This window comes from Gasterosteus aculeatus, chromosome X, assembly GCF_964276395.1.
Source record: "Gasterosteus aculeatus chromosome X, fGasAcu3.hap1.1, whole genome shotgun sequence".
In the NCBI taxonomy this organism is placed as follows: domain Eukaryota; kingdom Metazoa; phylum Chordata; class Actinopteri; order Perciformes; family Gasterosteidae; genus Gasterosteus; species Gasterosteus aculeatus.
This window is the reverse complement of record NC_135698.1, coordinates 9240326-9264733: the sequence shown is the minus strand read 5'-3', so window position 1 is coordinate 9264733 and position 24408 is coordinate 9240326. Positions and strand designations below refer to the sequence as shown.

At 43.7% G+C, this 24408-nt stretch overlaps 1 protein-coding gene across 2 annotated transcripts in view; it reads left to right on the top strand.

The window, feature by feature from the left end:
* The first annotated feature begins 1063 nt into the window (after positions 1-1063).
* LOC120808768 (metabotropic glutamate receptor 3) overlaps positions 1064-24408 on the top strand; it is a 30957-nt gene continuing 7612 nt past the window's right edge. The window contains exons 1-6 of one of the 2 annotated variants that reach the window (XM_040161910.2): positions 1064-1261; positions 9394-9453; positions 12706-13260; positions 14020-14163; positions 16478-16747; positions 17136-17772. In XM_040161910.2, coding sequence (XP_040017844.1) covers positions 12943-13260; positions 14020-14163; positions 16478-16747; positions 17136-17772 — 1369 coding nt within the window. In that variant the 5' untranslated portion in view covers positions 1064-1261; positions 9394-9453; positions 12706-12942. Of the gene's footprint in view, positions 1262-1473; positions 1560-9393; positions 9454-12705; positions 13261-14019; positions 14164-16477; positions 16748-17135; positions 17773-24408 lie in introns of those variants that run through there. The other variant, XM_078082552.1, reaches the window with a different exon arrangement.

The window sequence follows — 24408 nt, the reverse complement described above, 5'->3', positions numbered from 1 at the left end:
AGTATCTCTGTGCACTTGACCAACTTTACAATACGGAAATCAGGCTTCTAGACTGAGTGCCTCTCTCTGTGTTGTGTGAGCTTGTAAAAAAAAACAGTGTATGTAGCCTGCATTGTGTGCGTGCGTGTGTTTGTATTGTGTAGAACGAGAGGACACTCTGAGTGAAGAGGATTTTTCTGTTTAATAGGAGCTGCATACTTGTATTCTAATGACGCCGTGTGCACTCAAAAACACGTGTAGATACACATGTCTGTGTGCATGCACTGATACAGACACGCACACCCACTGACACACACCACTGAGTTCCACTGTTTCTGTTCTGAGGATGGACAAAGGGGGGAAATAGGCAGTGAGGCATCTCTCTTGAAGAAGATTGAGAGTATGTAGGTGAGGTATGTGTCATGCATGATATATGATGTCTGGCAGGCTTCGGGTGTAGAAATGTAGTCACCAGTGTGAAGGTGTTTGGATTTGGATGTCCCGTATCGCTCTGCAACAGAGCCGCCCATGCCAAATTCATCATGTTTAATGCTGCTCGCAGTCTTTCTTTGCCAGTGACATCGTAGAACGCAATATTGCATAAAAGTATTGATGAGGCTTGCATCAAACAACACATTATGTATAATTCTGTCTTTTTCTACATACATGCACTTTTTTAAGTGAGCTTGATGGATCTGTATGTTAGTGCCATTCTGTATGTCATCCCCCCCATCCCCATTTTTGTCTCACTCTACTGTGTCTTCACTCAGTAAAGCTGGAGTTGTTGCTCTGAGTGGTAAACATGTGCTATGGGGGAGGTCGGGGGGGGGGGGGGGGGGGGGGGGGGGGGGGGGTGAATGGCTAAGTTTTCTTTTTATCCAATAAAATTGTCTCCTTGCCGGATCGATTGTTGTTGCTAGGAGACTGAAGCATCCTTTGGCAAGGGGCTACGGCTCTGCACGTCTGTTGTTTCCTCTCTCTCTCTCTCTCTCTCTCTCTCTCTCTCTCTCTCTCTCTCTCTCTCTCTCTCTCTCTCTCTCTCTCTCTCTCACGTGCACGCGCAGTAACACACGCACTCACACATAGACGGAGCTGGCGCGCAAAGCAGTGGCGACCATCCTGTCCTTCTCTCTCTCTCTCTCTCTCTCTCTCTCTCTCTCTCTCTCTCTCTCTCTCTCTCTGTGTGTGTCAGTGACTCCTCCGAGCTATCAGGAGTAGACTAAGTCAAACTTCCACCGTCCGGAGATTCGTGTGCAACCTTCGAAGGATCCAAGTCGTCCAGGTAGGTCAAAATATAGTACATTTTTTTCCCGGTGCGTAAACGTGTTGCAATGTCATATTACAGGTTCGGCGACAGAGTGCAGAGAAAAAACAAATTGTCAGTCCGGGACCGTTCGAGTGCGCGTCAGCCAATCCTGCTGTGGGGAATTTGCTTTGAACTTTGCGCAGGATTTAAAAAGCCCATTTGTACATGCATGCATGTTCCATTTTTACAGATGTTCCTTCCGATCGCATGTTACGATAAAGGATCCAAACACCCAGCTAATCTCTACATCGGATGCACGAGAAAGATACAGAAGGTGAAACAAACGACTATTGCAATTGCGTATTTTACCCTGAGTGGAGAAGTTATTTAGGTTCAGCCAGACCGATCAACAAGCCATTTGTGCCACGGCTTTTAAGAGATGGGGGGGACGATGTGGCGTGTGGTGCGTGCCGGAGATATAGGGCATACAGGTGGATCTGATGGCCGCATGCAGTCAGTGCTTGACGGCAGAACGACTTTCTGTTCGCTTCTCAGCACACACACACACACACACACACACCTCTCCGCAGGAGCCGAGGCACGTGGCATCTACATTGAATTACGTGGACAGACTCTTAGCACCAGCAGTTTCATATTTTTCACAAACAGTAAAGGTTTTAAGATGTGATGGAACTTTTCTGCTTCCCAGATTGTTTTTTGCCTTTGAATCACACACGTAACGTGTTTGAATAGTGAAGGGGGGGGGCTTTATTTCTGCAGGCTGTTCTCCATTAGACTCAACAGTGACCATGTATTCTATTCAGTTAAATTAGTTCCTAATATTGTAAAAAAGAAAAGGAAGAAAAATAAATTACGAACGAAACACATACATAATATGCTAAATCTCCTTCATGATCATATGAATTACACCTCAGATTAACATATTTCCTTCCACATGTTGATATTCATTGCTATAACTATACCTATGAATAACTTTATTTCCACGCACATTTCTTCTCTTTTCCAACTGAAAGAAATGCAGCCAATTATGATGAGATCCTGTTCTGTGTTACATCATCAAAATTTGCATTGAAAACAGATTAAAAAAAACACATAGTGTATTTTTCTCTGTGATAATTATAACTTTATCGAATCAACATCAGAAGATAGTTTACAGCAAGATTAATGAGAATTTCAAATTAAGAATTTTTCTTGGAATGATCTATTAGAGAAAGAACAAGCATTTACTCGGAGGAGAGGCGGGCGTGACTTGTAATGGTAAAATATATTATAACATTGTTTTGTGCTGAAGCCGTGTCTCAAGTGTCCTGTATTTGACCCTGATGTGCAAAGAGCAGCATGATACAAAATGTTAGTTTGCAGCTGAGCCCTGAGAAGGGGGGGGGGGGGGGGTCGACTCAATCTCATAGAAGCTTCAAAACAAAGGACTTCTGTTCATGGCCTTAGTTCATATCTTATTCGGTACGAAAGTTCCGGATCCACGTTTTACTTTATGTCAATTAATTATGATTTGCACCGGCCACTGAGGAGGATCTTGTGTGTGTGTGTGCTACCCTCAGCTTCACCTGGGTTCTTATCTCAACCTGCTTTGCAGCTTCTCGTAACTGGCACGGAGAATGTCCTTCACATGTGTATAAAAACTCAGCGTTCTTACTGCTCGGAGATGCCATTTCCACAGAGCACCGTGATACGTGCCTGTGGATTTGACCTCCTGCTTGCAAGCAATAAATGGACTTTTTGCAACTTTGATCATTCATCGAGACTCTGTTTTATCAGACAAATCATTCTTTTCTACCGAGCTTTTATTAAAATATTCCACAACAGACTACTGCTAGATATTTGAGAGGCTGAAAATGGATTAAATGGACTTAAAATGACAATTTTATTGATGCATTTGTATGGTGTCAGTAAGAAATGGAATCATTAGAGAATGCATTATCTGCATTATTTTTAATTTCTTTACGGGTGGGGTGAACCCATATTTATTTTGAATACTAATACATTTTAAGAACTCTGTATCTAACGTTGGTTTGTCTCTGACTTTGTTTGTCTCTAACATTACTGATCCAATGCAAAGTGTTTGTGTGTACATGCAGATTGCACATGTTTGTGCCCAAAAGAGTGTCCGACCTGTCGCGTCATTAAGTGTAATTGTATACATGTGTTCATTCAGTTTGAACATTGATGATTGTCTCTCTCTTGTCTGTGTGTGTGTGTGTGTGTGTGTGTGTGTGTGTGTGTGTGTGTGTGTCTTTGTTTTGTGCACGTGTGTTCAAAAAAATGTTCATCTCTGTGAGATTCAAGGAACAATCGTCTGTCAGGGATTTGATCTGAAATGTAAGCATTTTGTGCTGGTGAATGTGCGTATAAGCTTGTGTCAGTGCATCGTTGTGTGGTTTTGTGTACGTGCACGGCCTTGCAGCTTCCACTCAGCACCACTCACTAGACCGCCCACAGTACAGAACCTCATTGTTAGCATTGTAGTAGCTCTGTGCACACAGGAAAAGGGATACGGTGATGTCCTCTAGTCGCAGACGAGTTATGTGTGGATGTAATGTGTAAACGTGTGATGTGACAGAGATTTTGGAAGCAGAAGCCGTGCTGATCGTAGATTATTGCGGTTTGCTGATGGTTATCTGCGGTTGGTTTTATCTGTTTTGTAATGTGTTTGATACATACAGAAGCTGTCGACCTGTGCCAACATCACACAGGGAGATACGATCAAATGTGTCTCATTAACTTCAAAGCCCACGTTTCAAATCCTGAGCCTGGGCTTAAAGTTACAGAACGAAAACATACAGTCGGGTCCTGGGGTCCTTTTCAAGGAGGTTTAACAAACTCTGAGTCAAACCCTAAACTCTGAGTTGATTTACCCTGAGATGGGAAACTCTGAGTTTTCACTTAACCCGCTTCTTGAAACGGACCGCTGGAGGGCAAAAGGCTGCGTGTTTCTGTGATGGACATCTCTCTGGCTACACCTTTGTGTTTTCACATACTTTCATGAAAAGTTTTAGTTTGATGTGTCCTTGATGTGCTCCAATGTCCAAAGGCTATTTTTAAAGATTTGATTAATATATTTACCTGACTTTGATATAGTTATTAAAAGTATGACACTTTTAAGTAAACTTGCATAAGAACTTGAGTCTACAAACCTTTTTGTTAATTCTTATAGTGTATTTTAATTCATTATTAGTACAAGGAGTTAATTGTGAAATGTACAGTTACACTTTTATTCAAATCAACCTGTGGTACAAGACATTTTCATTGTAGTTTAAAGAGTATTTTCATATTGTTACTTTTTTTATTGTAATTTAATTATTAGTTTTACAATATACATTTCACTGAATGTTTTTCATGTAGAACGATACAGCAGCTTGTTTAAAGTCTACTAAATGACTTCTGAAAGTATAACTCAAGGCAGTGCTAACATAGCCAAATTAAGATATTCATTAGATTTTATATCTCAATAATCATGTATTTTGTTTTTTGGTCAAATCGATAATAAATACTATCCATAAACAATATACTGCTGATCTGAAATGCAACCAATGGTTTTACATTATGTACTGTGAATTAAATACTTGCTGAGATTTAGTTTTTAGTTTTTCAGCTACTTCATAGTGAAACTGGATCTTTCAGATTATTCTGGATTTCTGAAAGGATTTTTTAAGAGAAGAAAATGTATTTCACTGATTATAACCACAGTGCAAAAAGTGGTGCAGTAAAATATCTATAAAGCATTACAGATATTTTACACAACTATTTTGTCAATATTAACGAATGTTTAGCAAAACACTTGACTTAACAGTGGTGGTGATGTGCCTTATTCTCCATAAATAATACATTTAGTTATCAGTGCACTCTAAGCGTGTTAATATGGAAATATACTGAAGATCAGCAAGAGTTTCTTGATGCTGCTGTCCATGGTGCTGAATACACTTTAAAGTAACTTGACTGATTTGGCATTTTGTTAGCAGTTGTCCGTTGAAATTAACATCAGACTAAACTCAATGCTTGGAAAGATTCCACTTAAATACATTGTCGATGATTTGGGTTCTTTCACTTTCTGATTTTATGTGTTTTGTCAACGCTGAAGACAAGAAGAGTCTAATGCACAACGAACAGGTAACTTCTGGTTTTGTGTTCGTAACAACTGTATAAACAAATATATATCATAGCTTTCTCGTAATAATCTAATCAAATCAGTCCAAAAAAAGAAAGCCTCCCATGGAGCCTTATTTTCATACATCCTTCCTAAAGCTTCAGACGCTAACATATCATAATTACACCTATCCATTTTTTATCCTTAGTTACGTAAACATCTTCAAGTAACTAAAAGTTTTTGTCCTTCACACAATCGTAAAATTTAATAATAAAACTTCCAACGGCTTTACTTTGTTACAGCCTTGTTCCATAATACCTTAGCGCTCCCAACTTCCAAGCAATTAGGTGTCACCCAGTAGGACGCTCAGTAGGACTTTCATTAATGGTCAAACACGTAACTTGTCGACCTTTTCCCCCAAATAAAAGCATTTTTCACATCGGCAACAGTGACGCTTATTGTAACAGTAAAGTTCCTTTCTGCTTGTTTTCAGCGCATCCCCGTATGTTGGAATCTGGGAGATGAGACATCAAATTTATCCCACTGACTAATCTCCCAGTTACTAGGTGCTTGCTAGTTACTAGTTCTCATGTTTCAACTCAAAATATAATTCTTTCTTATTTTTAAGTTGCTGGTATAGGATGTTTTATTAAAATGAACAAAATCAGTCACTCTATATATACAGTATATATATATATATATATATATATATATATATATATATATATATATATATATATATATATATATATATATATATATATACACTATTGTTAAATGCTGCTGATTTTGTCAGCAGGATTTCAATTATCGCAACATGCATATGTGGACTGTTTTAGCCGTGTGGTAAAATGAAACTAGTGTGTTGGATTGAGATTCATTAAAACAATCAAATTAATATCACAAACAAAGTCCTTCATTCCAGGCCTCCTGAAGTTCTTTTGGCTTTTGAAGTTCTTTCATTATAACGGCTGCTCCGCTCCACATGTTTCTCATGCCGTTAGGCTCCGCTGAGGAGACGGTCTTGAACACACTGGCTTCCTACAACTCACCTCTCATCAGCAACAACAGTCACTCACAAAACACACCGAGGCGTGCACACACATGTACGCACACCGACACGATGAGCACTGCACTCTCTGTTCACTGACATTCATCCATCCCTACATGCACAGACTGTCTCCGACACACACACACACACACACACACACACGCGCGCACGCTACACTCTGGGGATGAGACAGTGAAAGGGCAGTGGAATGTACAGCTGTGATGGTGTGTCTCAGGGAGGGATCAGACTCTTTAATAAATGATGAACTTGAGAAGGGAGACAGTGTGTGCGTGTGTGTGTGTGGGGGGGCGGGGGGGGTCTTTGTCTGTTTGTGTGGCTCACTGGTCAACCACTGGCTACATTAAAAAAACACCACACTGAGAGCAGGCGACTCAGCGGCATCACGCCAAGAAACTTATAATGTCTGTTAAAATGCGCCCGTCTATTCTGTTTTAACTGACTAACTGTGCAACAGTTGAAGTATCTAATAATTACAAAATGTCTCAGTCTTTCCAGACAAACATTCAAAATAGCAAATCCACAGTTCAATTATTTTATCCATAGCACTATAAATACAAACGTTCTGTTGCATAAATCAAAGAATTAAATTATTTATGTTTTTGTGAAACCCTACAAATGGCCCTATTGCATAACCTCTCCACAGGTTGTGATTACATCACAGACACATAACTTTCCATCAGGTAACTACTGTTAAAATTCACGCCTAACTCATGGGTTGTGCGTTCTGGAACCGACCACACAGCTTTTCCGTACTCGGTGCTGTGCTCAATCACACCAGCTTGTTTTAGGGGGTTTCCTTACCTCATAACCTACAAAGTGATACATACGGATGTCCCTTATGATTAATATATATATATATATATATAATATTTTGACAATACACAAGATAGCAGACTTTGATCAGCAACTTTGATCAAATCTTGTAAACACCACCCAACCTGAATCAACCATTAAGAAGTCTCATGTCTCTGTCCAAACCCACTCGATTGATTCACCCATCTGGTCTGAGGTAGTTAATACTCTCCATTACTCTCTACCTGTTCGTTGCAATGCTCTGTTCACCTCAGGTTTTGACTGCAGTGACGACGGACTAGTGGGAGGTGAAAATGAATTAAGTCGGATGCAGCAGCACCTGTGCCACAAAGCGGTTGACTGATGCTACGTGATGATTCCCAGGGTCATTACATGACTGTTGATATATTGAAGTTGATCTATGCCATCCACGGAGAGGTAATTCTCCTTCTGACAGGCCCGCCGCCCTCCACAGAGATGGAATGTGCCTCTAATGAATGCCTTCACACAACCCTGGTCTGTTTTAGGCCGAGTAGCCATTTTTAACCAGGACGTGATTTGTGCACCACCAAAACTCTGGGAACAACCACTGTGAGGTCGATGGCGACATAAATGAGGGAAGGCTTTACAGTGCTGAAAATAACTATATTTACTTTTCACTTCATGTAATGTATTAATTTCTCAATTGTTTTTTGATTTTGATCATATTGCAGACACTGAAGCCAGATGTTGTCGGAATCATTATTTAATACAAGATTAAATTGTGTTTCATGAATGTAACATTTACCACACACATATCATGTTTCAAGTCATTTTGGAGGTCTCGCAGCCTCGCAGTCTCTGAAGTAAAGTGTTGTGAGTGAAATCAACCACAGTGCTTAGCCCTCCCATTGTAGATTTAGTGTGTTGTGCTCAAAGGTTAAAAGCTCTTTTAGTGTACAATCCCTTTGGAGTGCCCACTGAACATGAGAGCACAGTCTACTCTGTGTGCACCTGAAGCGCACCTCTTCTTTTGGAGGTTAATTCTTTTCATTGCAAATGTACTTCTTTATCTATCACAGCAGGCAGATTGCACGCTATAAAACGTGGAGCTGCAGTTCTTTTGTCGAGCAAAGATCAATGAATGTGTGGTTAAATCTTTTCAATTTTCTGCTGTCCAGAAAATCAATGTCTGTTTCAAACATGATAAGGCCTTTGTCCTTTGAACCTAATGCAGGTCACAAAATTGACTGATTGATCACATGTTTGATGCACCAGTAGTTATCTTACATGAGAACACTAACCACTATTGGAATTGGTAAAGGCCTACAAAAGCACTTTAACCCAATTATTATATCATTATTATATATTATTAGCCATTGTGATCCTCCCCCTCAGTCATTGTATAGAACCTCCAGAAGTTGCATTATTGTTTATCCAACAGTAATTGGTGTGCTTTAAAAGGGACGGTGGGATGTGCATTGTTTCTTGCTGGATGTTAGGCTGTTGTGTTTTGTCCTATTTATGGATCATCAGTCTTTCCTGCCTAAAATGCATTTCGTAAATAATTGATGGTCACAGCCCCTTTTAACTGCGAGACTGTCAGAAGTCCGGGACACCGCGTGTACACACACACACACACGTGCACGTAATTGCTATCGGAGGGTCAAAGAACAAGTAGTCCGCTTTTCGTACATCTCAAGAATGAAGATGGAAAGAAAACACACACACACACACACACCGAGAGAGCTGGGTTGTCTGTCCTCTCAGTGTGTTGCGGTCCATCGACCCTGCATGGCTGCTCTCAGCTGGATACGTGTCATCCACAGCAGCCCTGCCGGTTAGGGGGGGAGCGAGGCCTGTGGAGGGAGTTGGAAATAAATGGGAAGTGCGGAGAGGAGCACCAGACGGTGGGAGAGGGGGAGAATGCTGGGGAGGTTTCCTGAAATGAAACGGGATGAACCACGAGCAGCCAAAGAGGAGCGTGGCAGCTGCCCGCTCGCATACTTTACAGCGGGGTCAGAGGTGAAACGGGGTTGTCTGTCCAAAGTTACTGTGCATCACAGCTCCCAGGGAGAAGGTTCAGTAGGCAGCCTCCCCTTTTATCGGATGCTCTCTCTCCTCTTCTCCGATTGACAGGCGTGTTGTTTTCTGCCCGTTGTTTACTTGCCTCATGTCTGTCTCCCTATGTGTCTTTAATAGGTGTCTGTGGTGATGTTGCCATGTGCCAGCTGCCATCTGCTCTTATCGTGCTTTATTCAGGTAAGACACTGAATGCCTTACTGTCTATATGGTACGTATATGTGGCTGTACGGAACCACTTTCTTGACTCATCGATTAACTTCTCCAAGAATAACGAAAAAAAAACACCACTTTATATCTTGTGTTTAACAGAAAATCGCTCATATTTTGGGGGGAAATAAGTCATTCAGTGTGGAAACAACATGGAAAATGACTTATAAAGCTCAGTAAACCAAGCACAAAATGACTGATGTGTAATAAGTACATGTAAATGTGATCTTCATACCTGAATTAACTGACAGAATAGGAAACAAAAACCTTTTTAAAGAAATTGCTATTCATGCCTAGTGTTTTTAATATAAGGATACAACCATCAGGGGGTCACCTCAGGTTACCGTAACAACTGGAAATAGGGGGAAAGAGCTGGCCTTGCCAGTGGTAAAAAATAGCCGCCTACCTAAACCTGAAGATTAAATAAACCAACAACAGGCTGAGATAAACAGTAACATGACATCATTGGACCATAAGCACCACAGAGTATAAAACAACCAGCTTTAAACCTACGGGGAAAAATCAGCTTTCTTTGAGTCAAGACACTTAAACATGTGAAGTTTGAGAGGTGGTTTCTAAGCGCGAAGATTTACATGCACGGGGTTATAATAATTTCACATTCTAATGCCCAGCCTATTAATGTGATAGGGTTTGTAAACCAGACCTCAAACTCTTCTCACCTATTTGAATGCTTATGTTTCTCTGGCAAAAGAAAGAATGTGCACTCTATGAACTAACATCATCTGAAACCAGAGCATCAAAAAAGAGAAAAGGGCATTCGGAAATATAATATACTGTAAGTTGTTTCATTCTTAAGATATAGTTTACGTGCTTCCCAACAAAGAAGCAAAAAAATTCAAATGAACAAGCCTGATTCACTACTGTACTCTATCCTGCTTGGCTTGGCAGTATTATGGCCAAAAAAAAGGTTTAAAAGTTTAAAAAGTGTGTTTGTGTGAAGAGTGTATTTTCCAACAGCTTTTCAGTAGAGTATTGGAAATCATTCAAATGGATTCTGCTTTTTCTTCACAAACATACTATAGACTCACCCTCACAAACGTTGAGCATGTGTGATAGCTTGGAGAGAGGATATAAATCTTTCATAGACACCCTCTACTTCCTTTCCAAAAAGAAATATTTCCAAGGAATATTCATCAAATACATGTCAGGTAGTATCCCGTGGGATCTTGACACAAAACAACTTTTAAAGCAAAATTGTTAGGTACTAGAGTGACTTTAAAAGACCGCACCATATTTTACTTTTTACTTTTCCTTCAAATGGGGTAGTAGCACTAAAACCTATTCTGTAAAAAGAATGAATTGTACATTCATCGTATATATCCTGATTACGTGTCTTCTACTTGTTTACGGAACACAGTAACGCAGATCTTTGTTCGTTGGGAGGGAAAGGAAACATAGAAATAGTCTATGCTTTTAGGTCAATCCCCTCCAAGCAGCGGAGGTGGAGGTGTGTGTTTGTGCCAGTGTGTATGGCTGTGTGTGTGGGGGTGGGTGTTTGTCTGGGTTTGTGTGTGTTGTCTGTGTGTGTGTGTGTGTGTGTGTGTGTGTGTGTGTGTGTGTGTAGGTGTGTGTGTGTGTGTGTGTGTGTGTGTGTGTGTGTGTGTCATATTACAGAGCAGAGTGGTAAAGGCATGGCAGCCGCCTGCAGAAATATCTGAGCTGCCTGCATCTAAGAGAAGCTTTCATCCTCCTACCTGCCCACCAAAGGGTGGGGGAAAAGGGGGGGAGGGTACACAGTCTCTCTCACTCAATCACACACACACACACGCACACACACACACACACACACATTGGTCCGGCCGGAGATGCCAGCAATCAACGGAAATTTCATAACTCGCTTTCTCCATTATCCCCGTCTTAATTCTAGGGAGACTTGAGAAGAAAAGAAGGCTGCTTCCCACTCTGGGCTTTACCGTCTTAACATTAGCTGAATAGAAAAATGTATCAACACAGAGAGAATAAGAAATGGAATACACTAAGAACAGGTTCATTATTATATCTTACAAATAAATCTTTAAACAATTGCACATCTGGCACTGCATTTGCATACAGCTGTAGCCCATTTCAACATGGTATAAACGTGCAGTATATCTTGATTTATCAGCCGGATTATACCTGGAGGTGATATGGATTGCGTTGTAACCGGATGTGTATTTTGTCACATTCAAAGGCTAAGAATTTACAGCCTTGCTAGCAGCCATTTGAGGGTATAAAACACCCATTGGTGCTTTGAGTTGATTCTCAGCATGCTAAACAGGTTCACAGAGACCATGTTAACATATTGATGTTCAGCAGGTGTACTGTTCACTCTCTTAGCGTTTGCATTTTAACATTTGCTTATTTACAAAATTCAAAGTATGACTGTTTCTTATGTGAATATCATTGTTTTGTAGGTTCATACAGCAAATTATTGGAATGAAAAATGTATTTGATGATGGTTTTGCATGGAGATCAACGATATTTAAATTCATCCCTCGGGGACAATCCTTTGGTATCATACAGGACCATTATCCATCTAAAATATGTCAAAAGACCCTATTAACCATATATTCCTTTCTAAATTGTTCCCTGAGAAAGGTTTACCCAAAGCATGAGAACACACACACACACACACACACACACACACACACACACACACACACACACACGTCAAAACATGATCGCTTTAATTGAGTTGTAATCTATGATAATAGCATGAGCCGCTGTTAGCCTCATTGATGTCGGTTAGCTTCTTTCATGGTAAATATGGATTCAGTCTGCACACTGTAATCATGCAGAGAAGAGAGGAGCAATGCATCTGATAATGCACACACAGATATACTTGGGGGCACGGAGAATTGTTGAAAACGGGGATCAGATTAGAGAAGTTTTTCTGATCTGTAGCATGAGAAGGCTGGGCTCATGTATCAACCAGCCATCTAAGCTGCCTTATCCTGAGACAACCAGGGGCAAAAACACACATACACATTCACAAGAAGAAAGTTCACTCCGGGATGTAGGAGGGGCGGGACAGCAGGGGGGTACCAAACAACTCTATATCCATTTTAGTCATGGCCTGGCTTCGGCGGAAACAACTTTAAACCCTTTTAAACAGTGTGCCCAAACTTCACTGAAGGGCTTCCTTGCTGTTTTTTAACACCTACAAAAGGTATTTCATCATGCTAACTAACTCCAGTTAAATCTTCTCTCCTCTCCGCACAGGAATGATGTCCAGATGGTGTCTCCCTCCATGTGTGGTCCAATTCACCGCTCCCTGACCGCTTTGTGGGCCACAAACCAACCTAGGCACCCACGGCCACTATTTGACTCAACCCCACTGTGCACCGCCCTAAATCCCTCAGTCCCAACCTTCACCCTCAGCCCCCTACATCCTTCTGCCTCACTTTCTGTTAAGCCTCTCCTCATATTCTGACGACCGTATCCCTCCCCGAGCCCAACATGTCAGCCCGCGTACCCGCTCTAATCTTAGTCATGATGTTTCCCGGCGTTTTGCTCTCGGTCGGAGACCCTCCTCCGTCCCGCCGGGAGATCCGCATCGAGGGAGATCTTGTGCTGGGTGGTCTGTTCCCCGTGCACGAGAAAGGTGCCGGGATGGAGGAGTGCGGGCGTGTGAATGAGGACAGAGGGATCCAGAGGCTGGAGGCCATGCTGTTTGCAATTGACAGAATCAATGAGGACAGCGCTTTGTTGCCCGGGGTCTCTCTCGGAGTCCACATCTTGGACACTTGCTCCAGGGATACGTATGCATTGGAGCAGGTACACCTACCGTGCAAGTGTCACAAAGGGGGGAGGGAAGGAGGCGGGGGGCATTACTAAGTTTGAACACAATTTGTTTAGTTAGCTGTCGACTTGAACTTTAGCTATATTTTATGTTTTAAAAGTTGCACCGCAAAGTAAGTTGTGCAATAAATGTTTTAAATTAAATAAAGGCTATATGGTCTCATTAAAAAAGTAAATGTACTCAGAAATTCTATATCAGCCACGATGGAAAAGTCAAGAAAAGTCCTTGATTGAGAAATAGAGATGGAAGCCATTCGGATGTGAGAAATGAGGCAGATTTATATTTAAAAAAAGCCTTTTCCCTCAGGGTTTATTTACAGAAAATGTTTTGCGTCTTTGCTGATACAATGAGCTCTTTGACTGATGGTACAAACCCTGAATTCTGTAGGTGGCAGCTTCATGGCCTGGTTCTCCACATCCCAGCAATATCTTATAATGTGGCTTGATGTCAGGGCTTGCTCATTTGCAATCTGGACCCTGTTCCGAAAGCATCTAAGAGCTGCTAGTAATGGGCTAGTTACATGAAGGCAATGAGCTTTTATATATTCACTTTCATAGAGATTGAAACGTTACATTATAGAAAAGTATCAATCAGTCTTTATTTATGTTGCAGATTTCTTTGAAAGAACATATTTCAAAGTGAGTTAGAGGCCGAATAAGAGCAGAAACATGGTATAGATCATACTTTTTGCACAATATTTGCGATTAAATCGACGTGGGTGTGTTTCCCATAAGGCTCTGGAGTTTGTGAGAGCCTCCCTGACCAAGGTGGACGACACAGAGTTTATCTGTCCGGATGGATCTTACGCTCTGCAGGACGACAGCCCGCTCGCAATCGCTGGGGTCATAGGTGGATCCTTCAGCAGCGTCTCCATACAGGTAACGTGCAGCGTGCAGGTACCGAGGTATTTTTCCAAACCGACTTTAGCGTCATCATCTAAGTTCGACTTGGTGGCTTCCTCTCTCGTCTTTAACTCATGACCAAGCATGCAGAACCTGACTTGCATTGATGTTGAGGGGCGAACCCATGTCTGTCTGTCTGTCTGTCTGTCTGTGTGTGCGTGTCTGTGTGTGTGTGTGTGTGTGTGTGTGTGTGTGTGTGTGTGTGTGTGTGTGTGTGTACTTATTTCTTAGCATCAGGTTTTCTATCGGCGTGTTCTTGCGTGTCTCCTCGGCTCATGCAGCTCTTGTCACAGATCTGGGTAATTTGCATAGTTTAACATAAAACCTCCCTCTCCCTTACTCCTATGTGACTACACAAAAGCATCCTCCTATCACTTCTTAAATCCCTGATCTCTGCAAGTTTCTCTTCTTTTTTTTCATTGTCTCTTTTCCTCTCTATCCCTTTCTTATGTTGATGTCTTTTTTCTGTCCCTTAAATATTTCCTCTCTTCTTTCTCATCACAGCCTTTTAGTGTTTTTTTGTCCTTCTCTATATGCATTCAGAGGCATCCCTTGCGGCTATTTGGGAAGAGCTCAGTCTATGCTGACCTCAGCCCCCTTCTTCTCCTCCTCCTCATCATCCTCCTCCTTCCTGGGGCAGCCATTGTTAACACATCTGCTCTGTCCTTCATCACACATAATTACCCCTTGCTTCCTCGCAGCTCATTCTCATTGCCCCTCGTTGCTGTTGTTTCTTTACCTGTCTTTTTCCCAAATGCAGCACTTTTCTTTTTACGAGAACCAAACTGTGCTTTGCATTCTGATCTCTTTCCTGAAAAGCTAATCCGGACGCTCCTCCAGGAGACTCTACCTGGCCAACCTCTGTTGCTTCTAAATGAAGTAATAGGGAATTATTTATGTTTAACAATGCACAACTAAACTCCACTCTGTTGAGGGCATTCACGTAGCAGGCATAATCCCTTTCCTTCATACGTACACGTGTGTGTGTGTGTATGTGTGTGAGTCTCTATGTCTGTGTGTGTGACTTGCATTCCAAGCAGAAAACACACAGCAGCCCTCCACTGCACCAATTTTTTCTCCTTTCATTTTTTTATACTCGTCTCTCATACTCAACCCATTCAGTACATCTCACTTCTCCCCCTCACTCTCTTTCACAGGAAGAGAGCAGCGTTTCCCTTCCTCTGCATGTACCTGCACGCAGGCCTCTTAGTTAGTTGTAGTCATTGCTCAGTGGCAGGTGATCGAGCAATGTGGGTACATTTTGCACCTCGACCTTCCCTGACATTTAAGTCAGCTGGCACCCTAAAACCCTAAAACCTACCTAAAATACTCTAAGCAGGCATCCATGTGTGTGTCATTGCAGGGGCCTGTGCACATGTACAGCAGTTCATGTGCACATCAGTGTGTACAAGTGTGTTTTTCTAATCTTCTACATTATTAGTCTCATGAGATTCTGACATGTTGTCAAAACAGCTCATCAAATGAGCTATGAATGGAATATAGAAAAGCCCAGAGTGATGCGCTCTAAAAGGATTAACTTGAGGCGAGAATAGGAGGGCTAATAGGAGGGCTATGTAGTTTCTGTTTATTTGTGCGTGTATGCATGTTTGAATGTGAATGTTTACACGTCGTTGTGTGCATGAGGATGTGTAGCAATTATATTCGTGTTGGCGTCTGTGACTATAATTGTAATTAAGGGAACATGAGCGAACACCAATCTGCAGTAAAAGGGAATAATATATGGACATCAGTAGACCCTAGATGATGTCCATCACTAATGCATGAGTCAGGGATTTATGGAACTTCCATGTATGTGTGTGCATGCGGAATGTGTGTGCGGTTTTGTGTTTGTCCATGCTCACATGAGCCTAAACTTTTGTCTTTTTTCTTTAAATAATCACATTATGCATGAAGGAATCCCTGTCAGCACAAACCTTACAAATATGTTCCCGTTTTTAATTTGATGTTCATAAAAATTAAGTCCAATTATTTAAGTGTTTTGTTCTTACACACAGTCAGTTGGTCAAAGGAATAATCAAAACGGTGATCAAAATCAGTCAGTCAGTAAATTAACTTCTCAGTCTAGCTTTGCCGAATCCAAAAGGCTTATTTAGTTCTATGCAAATAATATAAAAATATTAATTATCTCAAGAAAATTTGCCATATAATGGGTATCAAGAATGAATAACGGTTAAATCAATACGTTCATTCGTTAAAAGGGTTTAATTTGCAAAAAGGTTTAGAATTATTTCGGATGATTTATTCCTCATTTCACTGCGTCTCCCCACAGGTTGCCAATCTTCTCAGGCTATTTCAGATTCCTCAGATAAGCTACGCTTCGACCAGTGCCAAGCTCAGTGATAAGACCCGCTACGATTACTTTGCCCGCACGGTGCCCCCCGACTTCTACCAGGCCAAGGCCATGGCCGAGATCCTCCGCTTTTTCAACTGGACGTATGTGTCCACTGTGGCGTCAGAGGGTGATTATGGTGAAACTGGCATAGAGGCCTTTGAACAGGAGGCACGCATGAGAAACATCTGCATTGCTACTTCAGAGAAGGTAAGACGTGAAATAGAATACGAGTTTTTCCCAGCATGACAATTAACAACAATTGCTCGAAGCAAGTCGCCAAAAGACACCACTTCCACTTGTGGCGCTAATGCCGAGTGTGCACCCACGAGGCCCTACTCATGTCTTATCTCGTCCTACACACAAATGGAGGTGATATTACACTGGCGTAATCACTTGTGAACCAGAAAATGAAAGCATATCTAGGTACTTTCACAGTCACTTTGCTACAGATAAACACAGAGGCGGAGGACGACTGACGACCTTTATGTGCTTGTTTCTTCCCTTTGGATGGTGCTGATAAATCGCGAACCAATTGACAGGAGAAGGAACATTTTACAGCACATCCGTCATGACACCAACACCTCTTTCTCTCCAGGTGGGGCGTTCTAACGCCAAGAAGTCCTATGAAGCCGTGATCCGTCAGCTCCTACAGAAGCCGAATGCCCGCGTGGCCGTCCTCTTCCTGCGTAGCGACGACGCCAGAGAGCTGTTGGCAGCAGCTGCCAGGCTCAACACCTCCTTCATCTGGGTGGCCAGCGATGGCTGGGGGGCCCAGGAAAGCATCGTCAAGGGAAATGAGGTGACCGCCGAGGGGGCCATCACACTCGAGCTGGCAGCCAATCCCCTGCCGGAATTCAACCGCTACTTTCTCAGCCTGAACCCGGTGAAAAACCATCGAAACCCCTGGTACAGGGAATTCTGGGAGCAGCGGTTCCAGTGCTCCTTGGGTGCGGGCGGAGCAGGGGGAGGAGGAGGAGGAGGAGGAGGCGGAGGTGTTGGACTGGGAGGGACGTCTCTCCCGCCGTGCGACGTGGACTTGTCGTTGGACAAGAATAACTTTGAACCAGAGTCCAAGATCATGTTTGTGGTCAACGCCGTGTACGCAATGGCTCATGCGCTCCACTATATGCAACGCAGCCTGTGCTTCAACACCACCAAGCTGTGCGACAGCATGAAGGCGCTGGATGGGCGCAGACTCTACAGGGATTACATCCTTAATGTCAGCTTCACAGGTAAGGGAGCCGGAGCGAGCGTAGAGTCCGAGATAACTTGTTCACGGCGGATGGATGGAGGGTGAAAATAAGTGGATGAGAATGAGTTGAGGAGGAAAAAGGGACAGAGAGAGAGAGATAGCCAGGGGAAAAAAAGCAGGAATAGTGTACCCACTTAGCAGTCCTCTCATGAACGACACCAGGATGTTGTCCTTCCGCAGTGCATAAAAAGTACCGGGACAAATCTGCTTAATTGCTATGTATTGTCTGAGCCAGCCGTGCTATTGACACCCATTACCCATCCGTAATTGATACGCCACTACAAAGTTGCTTTGAGGGATGAGAGTTGCAGCTAATCCGTCAGCCATATTCTTGTGTCTCGAACTAATGAGATTGTGTGTGTTATAATAGCTCCTATAGCCGGCTGCCTGTCTGCATGTCAGTCTCTGCAGAGTAGAGAGAGGAGAGACAGCGGATCGGCTTGACTGACAGATGGCGTACAAAGGCAGCGGTATAAATAAACCGCTGCGTCTCGGGGACTGACACAGGTTTAGAGGTGCTTATTCCTCCACCAACCGTGACCAGGAGCAGACATCAAAACGGCCTAACAAACAGCGCTAACGCGGCAGCTTTGCTCACGAGACGCTGGGGAGCGAGCAGCAGGGATGGGTGGAGGACGAAAGAATGATACCCCAAATTAAAGGAAGGGGGAGTGAAGCTTGCAGATAAGCAGAACGACGGGTAGACTCAAATGAGAAAATGAGAGTTTCGGGGTAAGGTACGAGGTGGAAAGACAGAAAAGAAGTAAGCAAGGGAAGAGGGAAAGGGGAACACTGAAGCAATGCCAGAGTGGGACAGCGCGCTTCGGCAGAAGATGAGGATTCTCTTTGAAATTCCCCATCTTCATTTCTGCCACAAATCAAAGGACTTGGAGCATTTCTGCATGAGAGAGACCTAAAGAAGGATAGAGGACGAGCGCTAGTAAGATAGAGAGGAAAGGATGCATACAGAGAGGGATTAAATAGATATGCAGATTTACCCACTGAAAGTTCAAAATGTGAGCAGTAAGTTGCAGAGGAGAGAGAGGTGTGCACCCAGTGCGACTTCCTCACATCATTATGTCTGATCACCCCTCTTACTTACATCCCCCTCTCTCCCCCCCCCCCTTCTTCTCGCCGCTGATGCATGTCCACGAGGCGCGTGTCTTTGCTCCGCAAAGAGAGTAACAGCATGTCAAAGGATCTCGAGCTCTTCACAGCTCACTGTTAGTGTCGCCGGCGACAGCATGGCCAACAGCTTTATTGGTTCGGCCAAAAATAAGGCATTCAGTCTGCGCCGCCGAGACGATGAGGATGATCGTCCCAGATAAACTGGTGAGCCGTGGCAGCGGTTTGCTTTTAAGTGACGCTCTCACGCTGCCGCTCATACGAATCTTTCCATCTACAGCATGTAAGTAAGCTGAGGTGAGTTGAGGTTGGATGTGGGGTATAAATACTGCGGCATCACCATCCGCAGTGCTCTCAGTCTGAACTGTAGCAGACAGAAAACCAACACTGCTGCACTCTCTGCCGTCTCCCTCCCTCTCCCACACACACACACACACACACGTGTTCATATGCATTGCATATCAAAGTTGGGTCTCGCTTTAGTTGATAGCTTCACAATACTGTCCCCTGTCCTAAACTTTACGATCACAACAAAGGCTGTGAAAAGGGCGGGGTTTTTTTGTGGTGTGCTACTGACAGCGCATGTGGTGCACTGAGCAGCCTGTTGTGTGGTGAGGATGGTGTTCTCTCATCTGGTCTCATCTCGCCAGTTGCTATGGTAATGAAGCCGACGCTATTGCCAACTGTTGAAGTGATCTGATGGATCATGGGAACTGCTCCCTGCCATCTAGCAACAGACACAGAGGCACAATTGTGCCCCGCTACCCCGACTTTCAGCACAAAAACAAACTACGTCCTTGAAAGAGACACATGCTGTCAGTTGTTTTCTTTTTTTTTTTACAAAAACGTGGCTAGAAATACTTTTTTTTTCTAGTATAAAATTGCAGACACCCCCAACCCACACACTTCTCAAAGCCATCATTCAACTCCCACCCACCCACCAAACCGATCTGCAGCAAACATATCAGTATATACACCATGCAGGCAGTCTTCTGTTCAAATACTGATGATAGATGTGATATTCCCCTTCCCTAAGCTTTTGTGCGCGTGTGCGCGCGTGTGTGCGCGTGTGTGTGTGTGTGTGTGTGTGTGTGTGTGATACGTCTGTGTTAGCAGAGGCGGTGTGCCTTCAGGGCCATATTGAGCAGTGAGCTTACTGCAACGTTTAGATCCTAGAGAACAACCTTCCCTCCTTCTCTCCCTCGTTTTCTCTCCATAGTCTTTCTTCTCGTTCCCGCTGTCGTTCTCTGTCCCTCTCTGTCTTTCTGTCGCTCTCTCTTTTGTTTAAACTCCATTCTCTCTCTCTCTCTCTCTCTCTCTCTCTCTCTCTCTCTCTCTCTCGCACGCTTCTATATCTCTACATTCAAAAACAGCACATCCCACTTGGACTTCACAAGGTTGCTTTCCTGCCTCCGCCGCCTCTCTGCTCCGCGTCTGTTCCTCCACTCCTTCCCTTTGCTCATGCCTCCACCCATCCTTCACCTTTTCTGTATTGATTCCTCCTTCCAAAGGCTCTCCTCCATCCACCTGTATCTCTGCTGCTGTCACACCCCATTCTTTTCTCCCTCGCTATCTCCTCTCTTTTTACTCTATTTCGTCTCCCTTTTCTCCCTTGTCACTTCCCTGCTTTCTCTGCTCTTATCTTGTCTCTTGGCTCATCCCTCCTCCCCGGCTCCTCCTGCTTTTGGCCCGCCATTTCTGTCTTTGTCCCCCTGTATCTCGCCACCTTTATGTCCGTCAAGCCGCAGCTTTCGGCTGCTGCCACCTCTCCTACCGCACACGTATGCTCCTTGTTCTCGACTTCCTTCTCTCCAGCCCGTCTCTCCTCTGTTCCCCCTGAGGCGCGCCGGACGTGGCCTCAGCAGCGCCTCGATCCCCAGCGACTGAATCTACAAGGAGAACAAATAGAGCTAATGGGATCTGTTTGCGTGTGTGTTAGGCACATGTGAGTGCATCCCCCGTGTCCGTATCTTCATATGCGGAGGGACGTGTGTCTGTGTGGGTCACAGGTGTGTAAGGTCGTGAACCCTGTGCAGCAGGAGAAAGAGGGATATGCAGGTTTGGTTACATCCTTTTTAATGCAGAGCAGTTGTGTTTTACCTGGGAAAGGTGTGCATCGTGTTTAGTTTGTCAGGACAGAATCAGTAAGTAAGTTAATCAGCAATTCAGATGAATTGACACTTGGAAACAATTATCTTTTTCCTAGACATTACAGCTTTTGCATTTTTGGTCCCACAGTCATGAAAACATGTTCCCTCCATCTCTCTTTCTCAGATGACTTATTCCTACTTATTCCTCCCAAGCCTCTTAGCCCCTCTCTCTCTCTCTCTCTCTCTCTCTCTCTCTCAGTCCCTGCCTTTAATATCCACAATCCCCTTTGGGCTTCGCTTCAGCCCGACATGGCCGAGGACATAATTAATTTCACAGCTTCTGAATGAAAAGCTTGTTTTCACCAAGCTTCTAATTAAGTTAGAATAATAAGGTGTTTCTCAAGTTAGTTGGAATGCTTAAAATAAATTCTTACAAAAATTAGGGATCTGGCAAGGCTGCGCTGTAATCTCAGTTTGTCTCACCTGACTTTATTTACATTCATTCATTTGTTGTTATCTGTTTGACATTCTGTGGCACCAGCTGTTTTTTTTAATATATTGAGTAGATTTCCGTCAAAAATTTGATAATCTAAAAACAGCGTTGTTCAATTGTTGTTGTTTTTTTTTTTTTATCGTATCCCGTGTGCCTCTGCTACACGTGGTGAGTGATTTGGGGGAGAAAATCCTTCGGAAGGTGTGGTCCGCAATTGGATCTCGGCAACACTTGGCAGGCGTGGAGAGTCCCGTAAAAAGCTGTGGATTGTGGGCGGAGCTTGCAGGTAGCCTCAGCTGGAGTGGACCGGGCCAGTGGGAAGGACTGTACGGATGAGGTCAGACAGAATTATTAATCATCACTGTTTCGGGGCTAATGTTGCGTAGTGGTTCAGACACAACAAGAGAGCCCTTAAGCTGCTGAAAGGGAGCAGGCACCACATTCAATTCTTAGAATGATGAAATTGGATCAGTCCTCGGTTCATCGGAGTTACATCACATAGAAAACCGATGTACAAAAGGCAGCTGCGGGAAAAACTTCCTGTGAGCTTCCCCGTCCATGGCTTGTGTTTCTGACAAGATGAAATTGCTTTTTTGTATCGCCGTATGGCAGCGCAATGTCAGTGTAGGTGCACAACCTTGACTTGTGAAATATATACTGTTGGATGGATCATCATGATCCCAGAAAAATCTAACCCTGCTTAATTTCACAATCCTCTGACTTTTCCATCCTCTGGGTATAAACTGACCAGATTTTTGAATTGTGAACAGGACTGAGGAGAGAGAGTGGTATACATCTTGTCTCAGCGCTCTGCGGTCTTGGTGGCCTTCACAAGCTCTATCGTGCACTCTCAAACACTTTTTCTGATAATCTGCTCGCCCTGTCATGTCAGCAAGGTCTCTGGTGTTGGATGAAGGGAAGTAACGTCAGTTCTCTGGGTCTAATGCTTCAAGAATGTGATCTATTACAGTGAAGTCAGGGACAATGGGTCTGCGTGTTGTTTTTGTTTGTGTTGTGAACGGTCAGCTCTTTACATTCCGTAGGTAGATGCTGAACAACCTTTGTCACACACAAATCATTACCTCACCTGCACAACCTACGCCCTGATATACCTTTTGTTGACCCTTTGGGGTCAACCAGAAACATGTTCAACCCGACGGCCTCCAGTCACACAGAGTTCAAGTGTGTGTGTGCGTAATCAACAAATGTGGAAATCTATAATTATGATCATTTGTGTTTGAGAATGCTCATAAGCTGATAATATTACATTCAACATTATCTATCCCAACATGCATATTCAGGAGATATAAAATAGCTCCACACTCTTTAGTCTGTATTACATGTAATTACCATACACAGTTAATTAGGCTTGAACCCACAACTAAGGCCCCAATAAGGAGCAGTTGTGATAATTAGCTGACGGCAAAATGTTTCTGAAAGTGTGTGTCTGAGAGGACAAGGGCCGGTTTGTCTTATTGCTCAGTGTTATTACCAGACTTTATTATCTGTCAACTTGCAATATAATGGATCCCTATTTCTCCGCTGTCTGTAGATATTATCGCCATGTTATCGAAATCATTTTCATTTAGCTGTCACCGAAACTTTTATCCCCAAAAACCCCAAAGAAGGCTTGACACTTGAAATTTCCTGCTGCACCGAGAGAGGGTTGTGCTGTCTGCGTGATTTATGGATTTCATAAACCCTAACCCCCCCCCCACTGCCTACGTTCTCCTCCCAGCGCACGGAGCTCGCACTACAATCGCATCGCTTCAGCCCTCGCCGGTGTTGCGTGTCGCCAACAGCGGGGTCCGAGCTGTGGTTCTGTCAGCACAGCCCCCCACCCCCCCACCCCCCCACAGAGCTCAGAGCAACGCCTCAACCATCCCACTGTGACGTGAAACCTAATGGAGCTTCCAAAGGCACGCGCGTCCCAAAATCTGCATTTTGATTCACTCCCCTGATCCCGAGCTGCACTGTTTGGCAGGTTGATTTCTTCACTCACCCAATGACACAGAGGCACGAGGAAGGCGGCGCAGTGTCGTCAGTGCTGCTGTGCACCGAAGGCCAGGAGCCTTGTTAGGCGCCGGAGAGCCATGTTTTTGTAAACCAGAGCCACATCATCGCTTGACAGCGGAGGCAGCGGCGCGTAACACTCGGCATTACAAAGCGTGTTGCTCGCTCCGCCGTGAGGACAGAAGCTGCTGTGCGGGAGCGACGTGCGCTGTCTGTGTCACGGCGATGTCCGCCCCGACGGTGCCTGCCACGCATAGAGAAGTTTCTCTTCTCTCTCAGTCCACGGTCGCTTTTCCCCATTTTTTCTTTTTGTTGTTGTTGTTGTTAGTTTCAGCTTCCTGCCAATTTTTTTTCGATCTCTTCTGTTCCCACATCCTCGGGGTTGATGGTAATCCTTTCATAACAGCTTGTATACAAACCAATTTGGCAGTTTCAGCAGTGTGCCTCCCTCACATAAGAGACCCAGAGGCTAACTCTATCAATGTGTGGGTTGCTATATCAATGTCCTGGGATTCAGTCTTCCAACTTCATGCCTAGGCTATATCATTTTATAGGCAGTTTATTAATGATGCATTTGGTAATAGACTTTGTGAGATTTGAATTCGTAGTAGCGTTTGGTCCGTATGTGACCTCAGGGAGGGATGGGAGGCCATTGATACACGCAGACATCACCAAGCATACCAGGCATTTATAGCCTCTTAGCAAATACTTTAGCAACTGGCCGGTCTTCAGCGCTGAAAGGACTATTTGAATGGCCTTCGCCGTCTGCTCTGGCCTCCTAAGGCTTAACTGACCACGGCTCATTGTTCCTGTCCTCACTGTCGCGTATATGAGGCATCAATGAGGCATCAATGGAATGATTGTTTTCGTGATTGTTTAGCTTTAATCTCCTTTT